Below are 19,068 nucleotides of genomic sequence, written 5' to 3' on the forward strand. Positions count from 1 at the left end.
ACGTGCAGGTCTGAGATTCTGTGATTTTAGCATGCTCATAAGGAAGGGCCGATGGTATAAAAGTGTATTTCACAGACATCATGGTTCTCCTCAGTGCTGTTGAGTCAACTTGTAGTAATCAGTTATGACTCAAGAGGTTCGATATGAACATATGTTTTGTATACCAAAGTCTGTCAATGATTTACTTAAAACATAAATTAGAGCAAGTCAGTCTTCATTTAATCATATGATTGTTCATCTGCCATTTTCCAAAAAACGCCGGCACTTATGGGCACAGAAGGAGAGAAACAGACCCACGTAGTGATGAAACAAATGGCCATAACCAGCACCACAAGAACATTCAGAGTCATGCTCGACTCGTTGCGACCCGTCCACGGAATTCTCCAGGCCGGAATACTGGAGTGGGTAGCCTTTCCCTTCTCCAGGGGATCTTCCCAACCCAGGGACCAAACCCAGGTCTCCCGCATCACAGATGGATTCTTTACCAGCTGAGCCACAAGGGAAGCCCGAGAATACTGGAGTGGGTAGCCTGTCCCTTCTCCAGGGGATCTTCCCAACCCAGGGACCAAACCCAGGTCTCCTGCATCGCAGACGGATTCTTTACCAGCTGAGCCACAAGGGAAGCCCGAGAATACTGGAGTGGGTAGCCTGTCCCTTCTCCAGCAGATCTTCCCAACTCAGTAATTGAACAAGGGTCTCCTGCATTGCAAGTGGTTCCTTCACCAACTGAGCTACCAGGGAAGCCCATCAAGAGACAGTATCTGAGTAGGAGTGCGGTGGCTCAGTGGGTAAAGAATCTGCCTGCAATGCAGGAGACCCAGGCTTGATCCCTCAGTTGGGAAGATCCCCTGGAGAAGGGAATGGCAACCCACTCCAGTATTCTTGCCTGGGAGAATCCCATGGATAGAGGAGCCTGGAGGGCAACAGTCCATGAGGTTGCAAGAGTTGGACACGACTGAGTGACTAAATCATGAGTCGGGTAAGTTAAGGGATTTCCAAGGATAAATCTGATAAGGATGGTCTTAGAAAGAAACTCCCTACATAGTCTCCTGTGTCTCCTACATAATATATTTTAAGAAGGTGACTGTACATCCTTTATTTTTTAAGTTTCCTTACTGGTATAAACTTCTGCTTTGCTGAATGTGCACCATTCTGTTTCATCTAAGTATAATAAAACTCAACTGCCTTTGGATTTGGGACTCAGAACAAATAATCTGAATTTTTTTTTTTAAAGGAACCTTACCATGAATGCTACTGTACTTCTCAGCGTGGATTCCCACTGGAAGCAGCTTTTAAGGAACTGTATTGTATTCCATATACCCATGGTGAGTCTCTTCACTCGGTCTACATCTCTGGATAAGATCTGATTTTAAAAAAATGGAAAACAGGGAACAAGACTTACACACTTCAATTATTCTCTTTAGATCAGACGGCTTGGTCATTTGAATTATATTCTGTATAGCCACGAATTAACAATAAAGAATAAAGAATTAACAATAAAGAATAAAATAAAAAATAAAAACAATAAAGAAGAGTCCTAAAATTTTTCTAGAATTCATTTTTAAAATATGACCATTCAGGGAGGAAAAGAAAATCCAATGCATTTTATAGCTCCTTTAAAGGAGAACAGGCTGTTTCAATAATGTTCAACACAAAATTGAGCTGGTAAAAAATACAGTCATTAGGCACATGATGTGTGTGAATTTGTATGTGTGTGTGTTTGAGAAAGACAGAGAGAATAGAGCGAGGATTTGTGCTGTTTAGGTTTTAGTTTGGAAGGAACTGGGTAGTTTTAGTAGAAATCTACATGCATTCTAGCTCATCACACCTAGAAGAAAAAGTCTATAAAGCTCCAATCCTTTGGCTACCTGATGTGAAGTGCCAACTCACTGGAGAAGACCCTGATGCTGGGAAAGACTGAGAGCGGGAGGACAGGGTGACAGGATGAGATGGTTGGATGGCATCACCGACTCCATGGACACGAGTCGGGACAGAGTGAAGGACAGGAAAGCCTAGCATGCTGCAGTCCATGGGGATGCAAAGAGCTGGACATGACTCAGCAAATGAACAACAGCAGCAACACACCAAAGCAACTTTCTGCGGAGGGAATCCAGCTCTCCCACCTCTTTGCTGTGTGATTTGGGGCCAGCTTCTTAACCTCTCTTATTCAATGAGGTTGACATAGGAGTGCTAACCTTGGAGGTTGTGGTGACACTTGAAGGGCTTAGAACAGTGCCTGGCACATACCAAGAGATTTTAACTTGCTGAGTCACAAGTACAGGTTTCAACTTTGCAACCACTGGGGATACTTGGTGGTGAGAGGCCCTGAGGGAGAAACCTAACATACCCCAGGGTCTCAGCCCCAAACCCTCTGGTGCTCCCACCTCCCAAAGCCACCCCACATGGAGGTGAAGGTCCTGTTTGGCACAGGCAGTCTTTTCTCCCAGATGTAGGTAGATTCATTTCAATCTGTTTGCAAAAACAGCAATGCCCTCTACCTCAAATCAGGTTTTAATTTTTCAAGTAAACAGAGCAAAAGGCAATAATAATAACAATAATAAAGCCACTGACTACGATTACACAAAATAAATATTACACTCCATGTTGTGGCAGACCAAAACAAAACATTCGGATGCTCCGTTCAGAAGAGGTGTAAGGCCTTTCCCCAGTGTGTCCAGAAGTTCATGGGAAACCAAAGGATGGTAAGCTGCCTTTATATTTAACTTGCTTTATGTAATCCCCAGCTGCTCACCCCACAGGAAGTGGTGGAAGTCATAAACACCTTAAAAAGGGGACACGCTGTTACACAACTGAAAAGGGACAATAAGTACAGAGTGGAATCCTGAACTGCTTGGACTAGAACAGGGAGGGGCTCTGAAAAAAATTGCAAAGGTCGTGGTAAGAAAAATGTGAAACTTCCTCTACTCAGCCCTGATCTTCACTTTCTGTTGAGCTGATGAGAGAGGAATTAAGGGCCCCTGGCAGGGGGAGTGAGGATTAATTCCACCGGGGGTAAAATGCTGATACATCTCAAATTTAGGCAAAACAGAAGTGGGAGGATCTGTGGGTGAATCTGAGGCTGGACATCTTGAAAGAGCCACCGGCTTAACTGAATGATGGACATCATAAGCAAAATGCCTCTCTGAAATGTGCAAGGATGGAGAAAAGCATGGCTGTGATGGAAGGAGGGTGGAGGGGCCCGGGATACTCAGGAGGTTTATGGAGGCTTGGTGCTCAGAATTCTTGTTTACAACATGGTTCAGGGATGAATGAGGGGCTGACACTCTCTGCATCATCCAACAGATATGTTCTTAGTCTTTCCCTTCTTTACTGACTCCAACCCAAGTCCTCATCTAGGGAGGAAAGGGGAGATGATGGGGGGGAAACTGGAGAGAGGGAGGAGGAATGGAGAGGGAGGGGAGATGAGACCAAGTCATGAGTATTAAGTACTCCAGGTGCTGGTGCTGAGTGTACCAACAAGCCAGGTTACTGCCCTGACCTACCTTTTTGGACAGCTTGCGGCCATCTTCAACAAACCGCTTTTCTCTGGGAGTAAAGGTCCGAATACTTGCTTTGATCTAGAAAGAAACATCAGGGTTAAAAACAGAAGCATTGAGATGGATTTCACTGTCTCTTGAATGACTGAGAAGCCCTAGAAACCAACACCTTCTGACCCTAAGGGCTTGGGAAGGGGTGGAGAGCAGAGACTTAGGGGTGCCCTGGTGCTCTGCAGGGCTTCTGGGGTCTCACTTCATGAACATCACTGTCATGAGTGATGAGACTGGAGGTCAGACTGGAGACTCGTGGGGGCTCTTCCCACACTGCAAATTGAAGAGATTTTTTTAAGCCACTGCAGAGATTGACTCACGACGTCCTCCAACTAAAGTCTCTAAAAGTCAAACTTCCCTTCACATCATGGTTTTGAACTATCCCTTTTGTCAGTAATACCTTGCAATGTGAAAATCAGTTTCCGGCTCATAAAAACATTTTTTTTTTCCCATAGAGAATCTCATTTCCTCTCAATGATCCAGAAAAATAAGTACATGAGTCATCTTAGTCCTGTTTTTAGGGAATAAACTGAGGGTCAGAGAGATTTTGCGGTTTGTCCAAATGACTCAAAAGTAAAATTCAAGTCCTTCTCTTCTATATCAGATGGGTAACTAGAACATTACTGAACTAACAGGTTTGGACTTCAGGCTGTTTCCCTCCTAAAACTCCAGTTTTACATGTATGCATATTCTATATACAAGCCCTTGCCAGAAGAAAACAGGAGATGCAGGGTGATCTGTGTGTAACACACACCAGAGGTTCTCCTTGAAGGGAAATGTTCAATGGGGAAGAAGAGGAAGTAACAGCAGACCCGCGTACTGGAGCCTGTGCCCAGAGTCCTAACATGTCTAGGAATAAAGTATCGAACTTCCCCGCTACTGAGTTTATGAATAATATCCTAAACGAGGCAAAGAATCAGCAGTGTATCATCAGGGAGAAGAGTCGGGAAGACCTGCATCTGGATCCTAAACTCACTCATCTATTAGCAAATCAGTTCTCCTCTTTAATTTCATTTGCTCATCATAAGATGACATTCATGATTGCTATGGACCAGGCTTCTTCTGGGAATGAAATGAAACAGTATCAGAGCCTGGGACACTGTAGGTGGGTAATAAAGGGCAGCCGTTCTTCTAGTTTCTGTAAAGGCACCACTCTCCTATAATCATGGACCCCACTAACTAACCTGTGCTGTCCCTTCCTGTTCTAGAGCCTGCTGCTGATACGATGACAAAGGGATGCTCGCAGCTAAGTAAGCCACGTTCCCACACGCCTAGGAAGTTCTGCTCCCAACAGTTGAACTGTATGTCCATCAGAACCAAATGCACTAATTCGTAAACCTGTTTATGCCAATTTTGTCCAATACTGTAATTCTATATTTTAATTATTATAGAGATTATTGATATACAAGTATTAGTTGCTCAGCCGTGTCCGACTCTTTCGAGACAACATGGACTGTAGCCCGCCAGGTTCCTCTGTCCATGGGGTTCTCCAGGCAAGAATACTGGAGTGGGTTGCCACGGCTTTCTTCAGGGGACCTTTCCGACCCAGGGATCGAACCCGGGGCAGACGCTTTACTGCTGAGCCACCAGGGAAGCCCTAATACAGACCAAAAGACTTGAAATCAATGTTGTTCTGGAAAGTGTTGAGAAAGGCCAGTTACTACAAAGACACTGCTACTGAGGTGATGATTTTATGCAAAAATAACCTAGAGGGATTCCACATTCAGACCGTTCTGTGTCTTTAAAGAATATCTCCACTTTCAAGAAACTGAAATTAGAATTTAAAGATGTTACAGGTGTATGTATGCAAGGAATACACTGTAGAACTAAAAATATTAAGTCTATGCTATTAGAAAAAAGGTTTCAGGTCTGCACCTAAAGACTGGCAGGGAATATATATTCACGTATTTTATCTTATGCTAAAAGTGCAAGCTGCACTTTTTAAAAAAAGAATTTTTTAAAAATCCTCCTTTTACTGCTGTTTTCCATTAACTATTTGTCCTGATGATGTCTGATTACAGAGCATCTACTATAATAGTTAGATAACATAGAGGCTTGAAAACATCTCTGTTCAATCGTCAGTGGAAGAAGATTAAAGGTAATAAAGCCAAGAAGCTAATTTCCCTCTTATTTCTTGTTTTTTTTTTTACATTTCTTTATTGTTTAATATAAATTTATTTATTTTAATTGGAGGTTAATTACTTTTCAATATTGTATTGGTTTTGCCATACATCAACATGAATCCGCCACAGGTATACACTGCCCTGGGATGACCCAGAGGGATGGTATGGGGAGGGAGGAGGGAGGGGGGTTCAGGATGGGGAACACGTGTATACATTGATTTATTGAGAATTACACACCATCAATTCTACTGGGCCAACAGGATTTATATGAGACTGTCCAGCACTGATTTTTTTTTGGCTAAATTTCAAAACACTATTTTCTCTGTAGCTGTAAAAATTCTGAAACATTTTATAGTGATTTGAATCTCTTCAGGTTGGCCACCCTTTACTTTTGGTACAAAGAAGTTGGGAGGTAGTCTAGTTAGACTTACCGGATTATATATGAGGTCCATCTCCAAGTAAATAACTCCTTTAAAAGCTTGTTCTAAATCTTTATTCTTTAGCACGTAACAGTTTGTTTGTCCATCTCGAATCTGATAAACAACAGATAAAACACAAACTTTCTGTGGGGTTTAAACTGAACAAGCTGCCAACACTGAGAATGTAAAATGTATTCACAGTTGAAGCCAATATTAAACAAAATTAAACCGTATAAATATTAATCATAAATCAACTTTTAATCCTAAAGTGCTTCTATAGCTGATAAGAAGCTAAAGTAACAATCACTAGGCTTCTCCAATAAAAAAATTAATGAATAAAAAAATAAAAGAAAAATTTAAAAAGAAATAATCACCAGGCTGAAACTGATATATGAGTGGAAAATTGGTGGTACAAACTATTACTAAGTCTACCAGGGCTTTCGTTCAAAAATCCCAGAGGTTAAACATTTTTGTTAAGAAATGATGAATATTCTATAAAATTTCTGGCAAGTACTACTTGAGACTGCCAAGGTCATGGGAAAAGGGAAAACTTGGAAACTGTCGCAAGTCAGAAGACTAAGGAGATTAGATGACAAAACACCATGTGGTACCCTGGGTTGGATCCTGGAATAAAAAAAGGACATTAGTGGAAAAACTGGTGAAATCCAAATAAAGACCAGAGTTTAGTTAATAATAGTAATGGATAATGTCAGGGTTTTTTTTTGTTTTTTTTTTTTTAGTTTTGATAAATGCATCATGGCAATGTAAGATGTTAACATGAGAAGAAACTCAGTGAGGGTATATGGGAACTCTGTATCATCTTTGCAACATTTCTGAAAACTTACAGTTATTTCCTAAAAAGGATTGTAGGATAGAATGTCTTAATTATAATACAGTATTATATTTTATAAAAATATTAAATATATCTTATAAAATTGTTGCTGTTCAGTCACAAAGCAGGGTCTGACTCTTTGCAACCCCATGGACTGCAGCACGCCAGGCTTCCCTGTCCTTCGCTATCTCATTCATGTCCATTGAGCTGGTGATGCTATCTCATCAACTCATCTGTCGACCCCTTCTCCTTTTGCCTTCAATCTTTTCCAGCCTCAGGATCACTTTCAGTGAGTCGGCTCTTCAATCAGGTGGCCAAAGTAGTGGAGCTTCAGCATCAGTCCTTCCAGTGAGTATTCAGAACTGATCTCCTTTAGGATCAGTCCAAGGGACTTGCTGTCCAAGGGACTCTCAAGAGTCTTCTCCAACACCACAACTCAAAGGCCTCAATTCTTCAGCACTCAGCCTTCTTTATGGTTCAACTCTTAATACATACATGACTGCTGGAAAGACCATAGCTTTGACTAGATGGACCTTTGTTGGCAAAGTGATGTCTTTGCTTTTTAATATACTGTCTAGGTTTGTCATAGATTTCCTTCCATTTCACTGGAATGAAAACTGACTTTTTTTCCATTCCTGTGGCCACTGCTGATTTTCCCAAATTTGCTGACATATTGAGTGCAGCACTATAACAACATCATCTTTTATGATTTTAAATAGCTCAGCTGGAATTCCATCACTTCCACCAGCTTTGTTCACAGTAATGCTTCCTAAGGCCCACTCGACTCTGTACTCTAGAATGTCTTGCTCTAGGTGAGTGATCACACTGCCATAGTTATCTGGATCATTAAGAACTTTTTTGTGTGTAGTTCTTCTGTGTATTCTTGCCACTACTTTTTAATTTCTTCTACTTCTATTAGGTCCTTACAATTTCTATCATTGATCTTCTAAAATAGTTTCATAAAAATTTATAAAATATAAAATATAATTTAAAGACATTATTTTATACAAATCTTACAAATACCTTAAAGAAATGAATTAAGGAGCCAGTTTTTAAAGAATGACCAGTATTTCACAGCCACATACAAAGCAAATTAAATAAATCAGCATAGCTAAAGTTGAGGTCAAAATTCAAATACATTTTAAAAGGACAATATGCTGAAAAACCATCAAAGTTTAAATAAGTTCCACTGATGGCCTTCCTCAGCCAGCATGTACATCAGTTCCATATATCAAACTACTTATGTACCCCAGAAATTAAGGCACCTTAGAAAAACATCGCTGTATCATTTTGGAAATGACCTGGCTCCCATTAAGGCATTTTCTTTTCAGATTTGATAGCAAGCAGCAATGCTTATATTGTACGCCGGAGTAGCATATGTATTATTAAACTTCTGGTTTGTTCGAAACATCTCTTCTAACTCTAACAGGGCACAGGCAAACTTGAGCTGACCAAAAGCTCCATTTGGGATTGTAATGATCAAAGATTTGAAATAACATAGGAAATTTGAGGGCATGACGTTTGAGCTATATTTTAAATGACTACTGCTGTCACTACAAGCATTCAACACAAGTGTTCTCATAAACAGTGGTGAAAATGAGTTGAATAAGTCACGGCGTGGGGCGGGTGGAGGACAGAGCCTTTCCACTTTACAAGGGAGAGGTCACCTTCCTTCCCGAAGTCACCCCACCTCTCTCAGATTGAATAGGTTTTAAACAGAAAGATGGTTTTCCTGGCCAGTGGCGAACAGGAAGGGGCTGCCCCATAAAGACCTGGCTTCCTTCCTAAACGGTATCCAAACAGGATTCTGAGCTTCCTCTTGTATCCTCTGTCTCACTTAATAAATTGTGGGTGTTAAAGTTGAAAGAAATAAATACAAAGACAGCATGACAATTTGCCAAACTGACTTTGGTCCAATTTAGCTTTGCCTCAACCCACAGTCATTGTACCGTTATCTTAAAATTTCCATGATTTCTTAATGCTTCGGGAAGGGCAACAGAAGAACAAGAGATATCTGTATAAAAAGAAACATTTCATAGTAAAAGAAGTTTTTTAAAATTATTATTTTGGGTAAATGATCGTTTCCTCTTTCTCAATGTCCTAGAATTGTGTCAGCAAAGCACAGAATCCACCTAGGACATTAATGCTATTTTTAAAGCTAGAGATATAATTAAGGCTATTCATGTTTGGCACTTTAATATATTACTTTTAAATATAGAAATTCCAAGTTTAAAAATGTGTAAAAGATTGAAACATGACAGAAAAAAAGTCCTTCTGGATGTCCATAAATACTACCATTCCTTCCTGGAGAAGGAAATTATATAGGAATCTCTAAAATCTTTTGAGAATCTATATTCATAATTATATTCTTTTTTTCGTAATTATATTCTTGAGAAAAATGTATTTTAAATTTTTGTGCTAAACTGAATATATTTTGCAGTTTCATTTTTTGTCTATCAATATGACTTGATAATGACTGTATTAGTATATTTCTCATTTCTTTAAACTGCTATGTAAGTTTCACAATCTGAATAAATGACAATTTGCGAATCCTCCTATTTATGAATATTTGGTTGATTCCGCTTTTTCAGTCTGTCCTCTAGAAGAAATATCTTTGAGGAAAAGATAAACAGTGAGAGATAGATAGGAAATAGACTACTTTGTGTCTGGGATATGCTTGAGTTAAGCACAGATCAATGCATTGAACATTTAGTGTTATAACTAATACTGAAATAGTAACCAAAGAAACTTTCAAAATATTTCCATTTTCCAAGGTTTATATATAATTGAACTTTCAACATATGAACATAGGATAAAAAGTTCCACAACATCTCAACTTGCCAAACTCCTACATCACAGTATTTATATAATACAAAAATAAAAGATACATATATTTTTTTAGTTGAGGACTATATTGTTTATACTTAACTGTGAAAATTATTTTTAACAGTTTCTAATGTTAAAACCTCTATGAAAACAGACAAAGCAGAGCCAAAAAATAACTTGGGGCAGAAAATCTATATATACTTTTATCTTTAGGTATGAGAAAGGCACTTCAATTAAGACCCAAGATCTCTGTCACCCGAGGCAAAAAGGAATGATACCATTTTCAATTTATGACAAAAGGAAGTCTCTCAGTTCAACAGGAGAGTCTTCCTGGATTGATTTTGGAGAGGATTTCATTTCACTCAAATAGAAGAATGAATAATAGATAATGTCTTTAACTTTAGTGTAATAAGAGAACTCTTCATAGGGACTTATCACACACCTTTGCAGTCTCACCTTTGCATAGGTATGAAGCACAGATATCAAGCAATCATTTGGGGAAGGCAGCACAGTAGGATGGTAATACAGATGTAACCTAATTAGGAATAAAACTTTCACCATCAGGGAAATGGGCATTTCCATGTTGCTTTACCTTATTTTCAGAAACAAAATGATATATCAGCAGGCTTTTATCAAGAACATGAGTGTGTGTATGACTGCTAAGTTGCTTCAGTCATGTCTGACTCTTTTGCAACCCTTTGGACTGTAGCCTCACACTCCTCTGTCCATGGAATTTTCCAGAAAAATACTGGAGTGGGTTCCAATCCCCTCCTCCAGGGGATCTTTCCAGCCTAGGATTGAATCTGCTTCTTCTACGTTTCCTGCACTGGCAGGTGGATTCTTTACCACAAGTGCCACCTGGGAAGCCCGATCAAGAACATGCTAACCACGAATTCCTGGTTAAATTAGTGAATGAAAGCGCACAGGAAGTCTGTGTCTGAGTAGCAATTCAGGATTTCAGAGCCAAAGGACAAGTAACAGATTTTAATCTGACCTGAAATTACCTTTAAACTATGCAATTTTTCTCTGTATAAAAGAATTGTAAATCTGCTTACACAAGCTTTAAGCACAGTAAATATAAAGAAGTTTTTAAAAGTTGGATGTTAAAACTAAGTTTTGTGTCAAAAAGATACTATCCATTATATTAGAAAATGAAACTGTTTTAAATTGGCATATAAAAAAAAGTATGTGGGACACAGAAAAAAGTATTTTTCTCAGCTGAAACTCTCTTTAAAGAATTCTCATTATTATGCTTTACTCTAAAGTTCTTTGATGTAACTAGATATCAACTGATTCAATGGCAAAGTTAATCAAAATCAATATGAACAAAACCATCCATTGGCTTAAGGAGGAAAGATACACACTTAAGATCTAAATCCAAACTGAAGAGTCATATTGATCCTCCCCACTCCTCATTTTAACCTTCATGTGAATAAAAGGAGAACATTTGGGGGTATAAACAAGCCTTATTCTATCAGAAGCTTTTCACTGCACGCAAAAGGGAAAACATTCTCACATGACATCACAATATAGCAGTTGGTTCCCACTGATGCACATGCAAAGTGACCCCAATAAAATGTGATATGGACAGACACATGGCTGGGAAAGAAGAAAGGAACTATCCTTTCCTTGGCGGCGATTCTATTTACGTCCCTGCTTGGAATCAGGCCTGTTTCCCATGGCAGGAGTCACAACAGCATGAGACTGCAAAACCCAAGAGGTCACGATTTGCCCTGACCGAGGCAGCCACCAACAGCAAAGGCAGCGCCGGATTCATCAACCCGGCCCTCCTCATATACCACATCTGTCTTCAAGCAAGGCAATCCAACCCACCCGTTTGTCGCCATTCAGTCACTCAGTCGTGTCCGACTCTTTGTGACCCCATGAACTGCAGCACAACAGGCTTTCCTGTCCTTCAACATCTCCCCTCCCCTGCTCAAACTCATGTCCGCAGAGTCAGTGATGCCACCCAACCGTCTCATCCTCTGTCGTCCCCTTCTCCTTCCACTCTGAATCTTTCCCAGCATCAGGGTCTTTTCCAATGAGCCATCTCTTTGCATCAGGTGGCTAAAGTATTGGAGCTTGGCTTCACCATCAGTCCTTCCAGTGAATATTCAGGACTGATTTCGTTTAGGATTGACTGGTTTGATCTCCTTGCTGGCCAAGGGACTCAAGAGTCTTCTGCAACACCACAGTTTAAAAGCATCAATTCTTCAGCACTCGGCTTTCTTTATGGTCCAACACTCACAACCAAACATGACTACTGGAAAAACCACAGCTTTGACTCCATGAACCTTTGCTGACAATGTAACATCTCTGCTTTATAATACGCTGTCTAGGTTTGTTATAGCTTTTCTTCCAAGGAGCAAGCGTCCACCCATTTCCAAATCCAAAACCCTGCACTGAACTTTAAAAAAAATCAGAAAGCCTTGCTCAGCAAGTCTGTCAACTCCTCTCCTTAAAATGTAAGCTGTCTTTACAAACTATTATAAACTAATTGTATGAATGCTGTACAGTTTACAAAAATAGCTTAAAAGGAAAAAATGTAATGTTTATCTTTTACATATTTTGACAAACACACAGCTCTAATTTGTAATGTATTCTAAATATGTATTTAACTTAAGAAAGTGAAAGTCCGACTCTCTGCAACCCCATGGACCACAGCTCACCAGGCTTCTCTATCAGTGGAATTCTCCAGGCAAGAATACTAGAGTTGGTAGCCATTCCATTCTCCAGGGAATGTTTCCAACCCAGGGACCAAACCTAGGTCTGCTGAAATGCAGGAAGATTCTTTACTGCCTGAGCCACCAAGAAAGCCCACCAACTCAATGCACATGCGCTTAAGCCAACTCTGAAGATACTGAAGGACAGGGAAGCCTGGTATGCTGCAGTCTATGGATTTGCAAAGAGTTGGACACGACTTAGCAACTAAACAACATCTTAGGAAAATAAGATCACAGTGTACTGGATAAAGATTGGGGCTCTAGAGGCAGATGAAGTGAGTTTAAATTCTGGCTCTGGCTCAGAGTGGCTATTAAATTTTGGATAAGTTACATAACTTCTCTCCAGTTTCCTAATCTGTAAAGAGTGAATTAAAAAAGATACATATCTCAGCAGCTGTTGTGAAATAAATCAGCAAAAAGCAGTAAGAACAGTGACAAGTACATAGAAGCTGCTTATGAAATAACATGATTTTTTAGCCTTATTTTAATGTATATGCTTTTTAACCACTTGTGTTTTAAACTTGACAAAAAGTATAGGAAACATTCTCCATTGTAAAAATTGATTCTTCTCCTTAATTCAGAGTGGTTCTTTATTTTATGAATATTCCATAATTAACTTAATCAATCTGCCACTGGAAAAGAATATTCTGTAATTAACTTCACCAATCTTCCAGCTTCTTTCCATTGGAAAAGTCTTCCCTGATGTTGGGAAAGAATTGAGGGCAGACGAAGGGGGAGGCAGATGAAGTGGTTGGATGGCGTCATTGACTCAATGAGCATGAGTTTGATCAAACCCCTGTAGACAGTGAAGGACAGGGAAGCCTGGCGTGCCGCAGTCCATGGGGTCACAAAGAGTCGGATACGACTGAGCAACTGAACAAAAACAAATCTTACGTTGTAACTAAGATTGTTTCCAATTTTTAACAGCTACAGACACTATGATAATTTTATACATAGATATCCTTATATTTCCATGATGCTTTCCCCCAGAAAAATTTTAGGTGGAATTATTGAGTAACAGGGTACACCTATTTTTACAGTTTCAGCAAGTACTGCCAACTTGCTCTCCTAAAATACTGTGTTAACTTCTATTCTCCTGGCTCCAGTGAGTGAGCCTGTCCACTTCCTTGCAACTTTGCCAACCACAGATTTTTATCTAATATACAGCAATTTCATAGGAATAAAATGGCCTCAGGTTGTCTTAATATGTGCTTTTTTATAACTAATGAAACTGAACATTTTCTGTCATATGTTTATTAACAGTGGGCCATGGTAGGACCGTGAAACCAGAGAGACTTCAATTTAATTCCCATTTCTAGCATTTAGCATCTGTGAGACTGTGGCTAATTACTGTATTTCTCCAAGCCCCAGCTACCTCTCTAAAAAAGATATTTAGTACATAAATGCATAAAGATATGTCTATTAAATTTTAATCCAAAGTCTCCTCTAGGAGGCTGTATCAGGTCATGCTCCCGCCAACTGCATTGAAGAGAGTCCTTTTGCTACACTTAATCATCACTGTTCTTGAAAAACCTTGACTATACTTGTTAATCTGATGGCTTAAACTAATTTAGTAATTTAAGCTACTGAAACAAAGGTGATGAGGTGACAGTTTACAGTTTAAGTGCTTACCATGTGCTACTGAGTATGCTTTTTACATTTACTGAACCATGTGAATCCTCACCACAGATCTCCACTGCAAGTACAGTGATAATTATCATCATTTCATGGTGGACGAGAGAGAGCCAGAGATGTTAAGTAAGGTGTCAAAAGTCACACAGCCAGTTTGGGGAGAAGTTCAGTTCAGTTCAGTCGCTCAGTCATGTCCGACTCTTTGCGACCCCATGAATCACAGCACGCCAGGCCTCCCCGTCTATCACCAACTCCTGGAGTTCACTCAGACTCATGTCCATCGAGTCGCTGATGCCATCCAGCCATCTAATCCTCTGTCGTCCCCTTCTCCTCCTGCCCCCAATCCCTCCCAGCATCGGACTCTTTTCCAATGAGTCAACTCTTCACATGAGGTGGCCAAAGTACTGGAGTTTCAGCTTCAGCATTAGTCCTTCCAATGAACACCCAGGACGGATCTCCTTTACGATGGACTGGTTGGATCTCCTTGCAGTCCAAGGGACTCTCAAGAGTCTTCTCCAACACCACAGTTCAAAAGCATCAATTCTTCGGCACTCAGCTTTCTTCACAGTCCAACTCTCACATCCATACATGACCACTGGAGAAACCATAGCCTTGACTAGATGGACCTTAGTTGGCAAAGTAATGTCTCTGCTTTTCAATATGCTATCTAGGTTGGTCATAACTTTCCTTCCAAGGAGTAAGCATCTTTTAATTTCATGGCAGCAGTCACCATCTGGACTGATTTTGGAGCCCAAAAAAATAAAGTCTGACACTGTTTCCACATCTATTTCCCATGAAGTGATGGGACCAGATGCCATGATCTTCGTTTTCTGAATGTTGAGCTCACAGCCAACTTTTTCACTCTGTACTTTCACTTTCATCAAGAGGCTTTTTAGTTCCTCTTCACTTTCTGCCATAACGGTGGTGTCACCTGCATATCAGAGGTTATTGACATTTCTCCCGGCAATCTTGATTCCAGCTTCTGCTTCTTCCAGCCCAGCATTTCTCATGATGTACTCTGCATAGAAGTTAAATAAGCAGGGTGACAATATACAGCCTTGATGTACTCCTTTTCCTATTTGGAACCAGTCTGTTGTTCCATGTCCAGTTCTAACTGTTGCTTCCTGACCTGCACATAGGTTTCTCAAGAGGCAGGTCAGGTGGTCTGGGATTCCCATCTCTTTCAGAATTTTCCACAGTTTATGGTGATCCACACAGTCAAAGGCTTTGGCATAGTCAAGAAAGCAGAAATAGATGTTTTTCTGGAACTCTCTTGCTTTTTCCATGATCCAGCGGATGCTGGCAATTTGATCTCTCATTCCTCAGCCTTTTCTAAAACCAGCTTGAACATCTGGAAGTTCACGGTTCACATATTGCTGAACCCTGGCTTGGAGAATTTTGAGCATTACTTTACTAGCGTGTGAGATGAGTAAAATTGTATGGTAGTTTGAGCATTCTTTGACATTGCCTTTCTTTGGGATTGGAATGAAAACTGACCTTTTTCAGTCCTATGGCCACTGCTGAGTTTTCCAAATTTGCTGGCATATTGAGTGCAGCACTTTCACAGCATCATCTTTCAGGATTTGAAATAGCTCCACTGGAATTCCATCACCTCCACTAGCTTTGTTCGTAGTGATGCTTTCTAAGGCCCACTTGACTTCACATTCCAGTTTGTCTGGCTCTAGGTGAGTGATCACACCATCGTGATTATCTGGGTCATGACGCTCTTTCTTATAGAGTTCTTCTGTGTATTCTTGCCACTTTTTCTTAATATCTTCTGCTTCTGTTAGGTCCATACCATTTCTGTCCTTTATTGAGCCCATCTTTGCATGAAATGTTCCCTGGATATCTCTAATTTTCCTGCAGAGATCTCCAGTCTTTCCCATTCTGTTGTTTTCCTCTATTTCTTTGCATTGATTGCTGAGGAAGGCTTTCTTATCTCTCCTTGCTATTCTTTGGAACTCTGCATTCAGATGCTTATATCTTTTCTTTTCTCCTTTGCTTTTCGCTTCTCTTCTTTTCACAGCTATTTGTAAGGCCTCCCCAGACAGCCATTTTGCTTTTTTGCATTTCTTTTCCAGGGGGATGGTCTTGATCCCTGTCTCCTGTACAATGTAACAAACTTTCATCCATAGTTCATCACGCACTCTATCAGGTCTAGTCCCTTAAATCTATTTCTCACTTCCACTGTATAATCATAAGGGATTTGATTTAGGTCATACCTGAATGGTCTAGTGGTTTTCCCTACTTTCTTCAATTTAAGTCTGAATTTGGCAATAAGGAGCTCATGATCTGAGCCACAGTCAGCTCCCGGTCTTATTTTTGCTGATTGTATACAGCTTCTTCATGTTTGGCTGCAAAGAATATAATCAATCTGATTTTGGTGTTGACCATCTGGTGATGTCGATGTGTAGAGTCTTCTCTTGTGTTGTTGGAAGAGGATGCGTTCTCTTGGCAAAACTCTATTCTATGGGGAGGAGACTGGGTGTCAACCCAGGTGCTCTGGCTTCCTCTTCTGCAATCTTAACAACCATGACGGTGGCTGAATATAGCATGAGCCATTCATATGCTTATTAGCTATTCAGATTTCTGCCTCTTTGATTTAAACTTTCTTCTAGATTGAATTGTCTTTTGCTTACTGATTAAAAAGAAATTTTATATTATTACTGTCATCTATTTGTTTTTATGCTGCAAGTTTTTTTTTTTTAAACTAATTATCCTATGGCTTCTAATCTTCAAAGGCAATTTTTGTTTCATTGTGACATCTTAAATTTAGTTCTGTTATCATTCCTGTTTTTCAGTTTGCTTGTATAGCAGTTTCCACTATTTTATTCATTTTGTTTATGGAGTTTCATTCAAGTGTTTGATCTTTAACTCCTCTTGAAATAGTTACTGTGTTTCGTGTAACTTGCTGATGTATTTTGCCCTGATGAATAAGCAACCAATTTACCCCACTAATATAGTGACCATTTAGTTTATCCTCTCAATGACTTCATGTTTCAAGCTTTTTATACATTAAACGGTTCTCAACTAATTAGCTATTTAAATGATTATTTAGTGTTTTCATGTCCTTCAGTACAGTTCTAGAACTTCCTCACATAGTTTTTAAGCATTATAATAGTTTTGTTTCTTGCTGTTACACCCTTTGGTGGTTTTATATATTTTCTTTTTTTAGGTTTTTAAATGTTTTCTACTGGGTATGGCCACTGGTTCTCATTTTCTTAATTTTGATGTTGTTTACACATTACTGACTTTGTAAATTCCAATATATTGTCTATTAATTTTCTTTATATTTATAGATATTCTAAGATAACTAGTACTTGCAAATAATGTATTTCCTTCATTAAAATATCATTTATTTTTATTATGCTTTTGCATTGGCTGGATCTTATATTAAAGGTTTCATTTTAGTAGTCAATTCATAAGTATATAAGCAATCCTAGCAGGAAAAAACTATCATTATCTTCATTTTAAAAATGAAGACCTAGCAGGGCTTGCCCGGTGGTCCAGTGGTTAAGACCTGGAGCTTCCACCAAGAGGCAGGGGTTCCATCCCTGTTTGGGGAAGTTTCCCATGCTGTATGGTGCAGCCAAGAAAAAAAAAAAGTCAGATTATAATCTAACACAATTATAATTTTCTAGTGATTTTCATCATGAGCTTTACATATCTATATAATCATTTTTTTTTAATCTCTTAAAAAGTTGAACAGCAACAAAATCTATGGCAGGATGGCTCATCATCCTGGATTATTTCAATTCTGACGTGTACCTGAGCACATGTATATGCTTTGAACAATTCACCACCATTAATATACTGATTTTAGAATATGAATTTTAAGGGAGCCAAGAGTTACCCGATATGCTGCTGCTAAGTCGCGTCGGTCGTGTCCGACTCTGTGCGACCCCACAGATGGCAGCCCATCAGGCTGCCCCGTCCCTGGGATTCTCCAGGCAAGAACACTGGAGTGGCTTGCCATTTCCCTCTCCAATGCATGAAAGTGAAAACTGAAAATGAAGTTGCTCAGTCGTGTCCAACTCTTAGCGACCCCATGGACTGCAGCCCACCGGGCTCCTCCATCCATGAGATTTCCCAGGCAAGAATACTGGAGTGGGGTGCCATTGCCTTCTCCGTACCCAATATATTCACCCTTATTAAAAGATATATTGAATTCAGAACAGGCTCTTTATTTAATAGGCTGAGATGCACTTAGCATGTTACCAATTTGAGAGAAAGCAAAAGTTGAAGTACTTTGAATACTTAATACTTAGACATTTAAAAATGTAGTCTGCATTTTCTCTGAAAGGTAAGTCAAATTTTAGTTTATAACCTGATTAAAGAAAATGTGAAATCATAAAAAGTATGCACTCTAAGAAATACAATTTTTATTTTTAAACATGAGATGAGGTATGGTACTGAAGAAGACTCTTGAAGTCCAAGTCCCTTGGACAATAAGAAGATCAAACCAGTCAATCCTAAAGGAAATCAACCCTGAATTTTCATTGGGAGGACTGATGCTGAAGCAAAAGCTCCAATATTTTAGCCTCCTGATGTGAAGAACTGACTCATTGGAAAAGACCCTGATGCAGGGAAAGACTGAAGGCAGGCGGAGAAGGGGACAACTGAGGATGAGATTGTTGGATGGCATCAAAGACTTGATGGACATGAGTTTAAGCAAACTCTGGGAGTTGGTGATGGACAGGGAGGCCTGGTGTGCTGCAGTCCACGGGGTCACAAAGAGTTGGACACAACTCAGCACATGAACAACAACAAAGGTATTTTCAGGTACAGTTCCAAATCCTATAGAGATAATAGTGAAGCACCAACAAATCAATTTTTATGATTTTCTCTGATATTGAAAGAGCAGGGAAATAAATCCTTCTCCTAAGAGACACAGAACACAGAATTGGAGGCTTTTCTTTGTGGTGCTTATTTCTGGAGTTGCAACCAATTCCTCGAGGAAGTATT

General features: G+C 39.6%; 1 protein-coding gene across 5 annotated transcripts in view; it reads right to left on the minus strand.

Annotated features, from left to right (window-relative positions):
- Nucleotides 1-19,068, minus strand: part of MCTP2 (multiple C2 and transmembrane domain containing 2) — a 202,634-nt gene that overhangs the window by 82,501 nt on the left and 101,065 nt on the right. For all 5 annotated transcript variants that reach the window (XM_068991401.1, XM_068991400.1, XM_068991399.1 and 2 more), the window contains exons 14-16: nt 6,103-6,204; nt 3,504-3,578; nt 1,244-1,363 (exon numbers count right to left, since the gene is read on the minus strand). In XM_068991401.1, coding sequence (XP_068847502.1) covers nt 1,244-1,363; nt 3,504-3,578; nt 6,103-6,204 — 297 coding nt within the window. The remainder of the gene's footprint in view (nt 1-1,243; nt 1,364-3,503; nt 3,579-6,102; nt 6,205-19,068) is intronic.

Source organism: Capricornis sumatraensis, chromosome 19 (assembly GCF_032405125.1).
Source record: "Capricornis sumatraensis isolate serow.1 chromosome 19, serow.2, whole genome shotgun sequence".
Taxonomy (NCBI): Eukaryota; Metazoa; Chordata; class Mammalia; order Artiodactyla; family Bovidae; genus Capricornis; species Capricornis sumatraensis.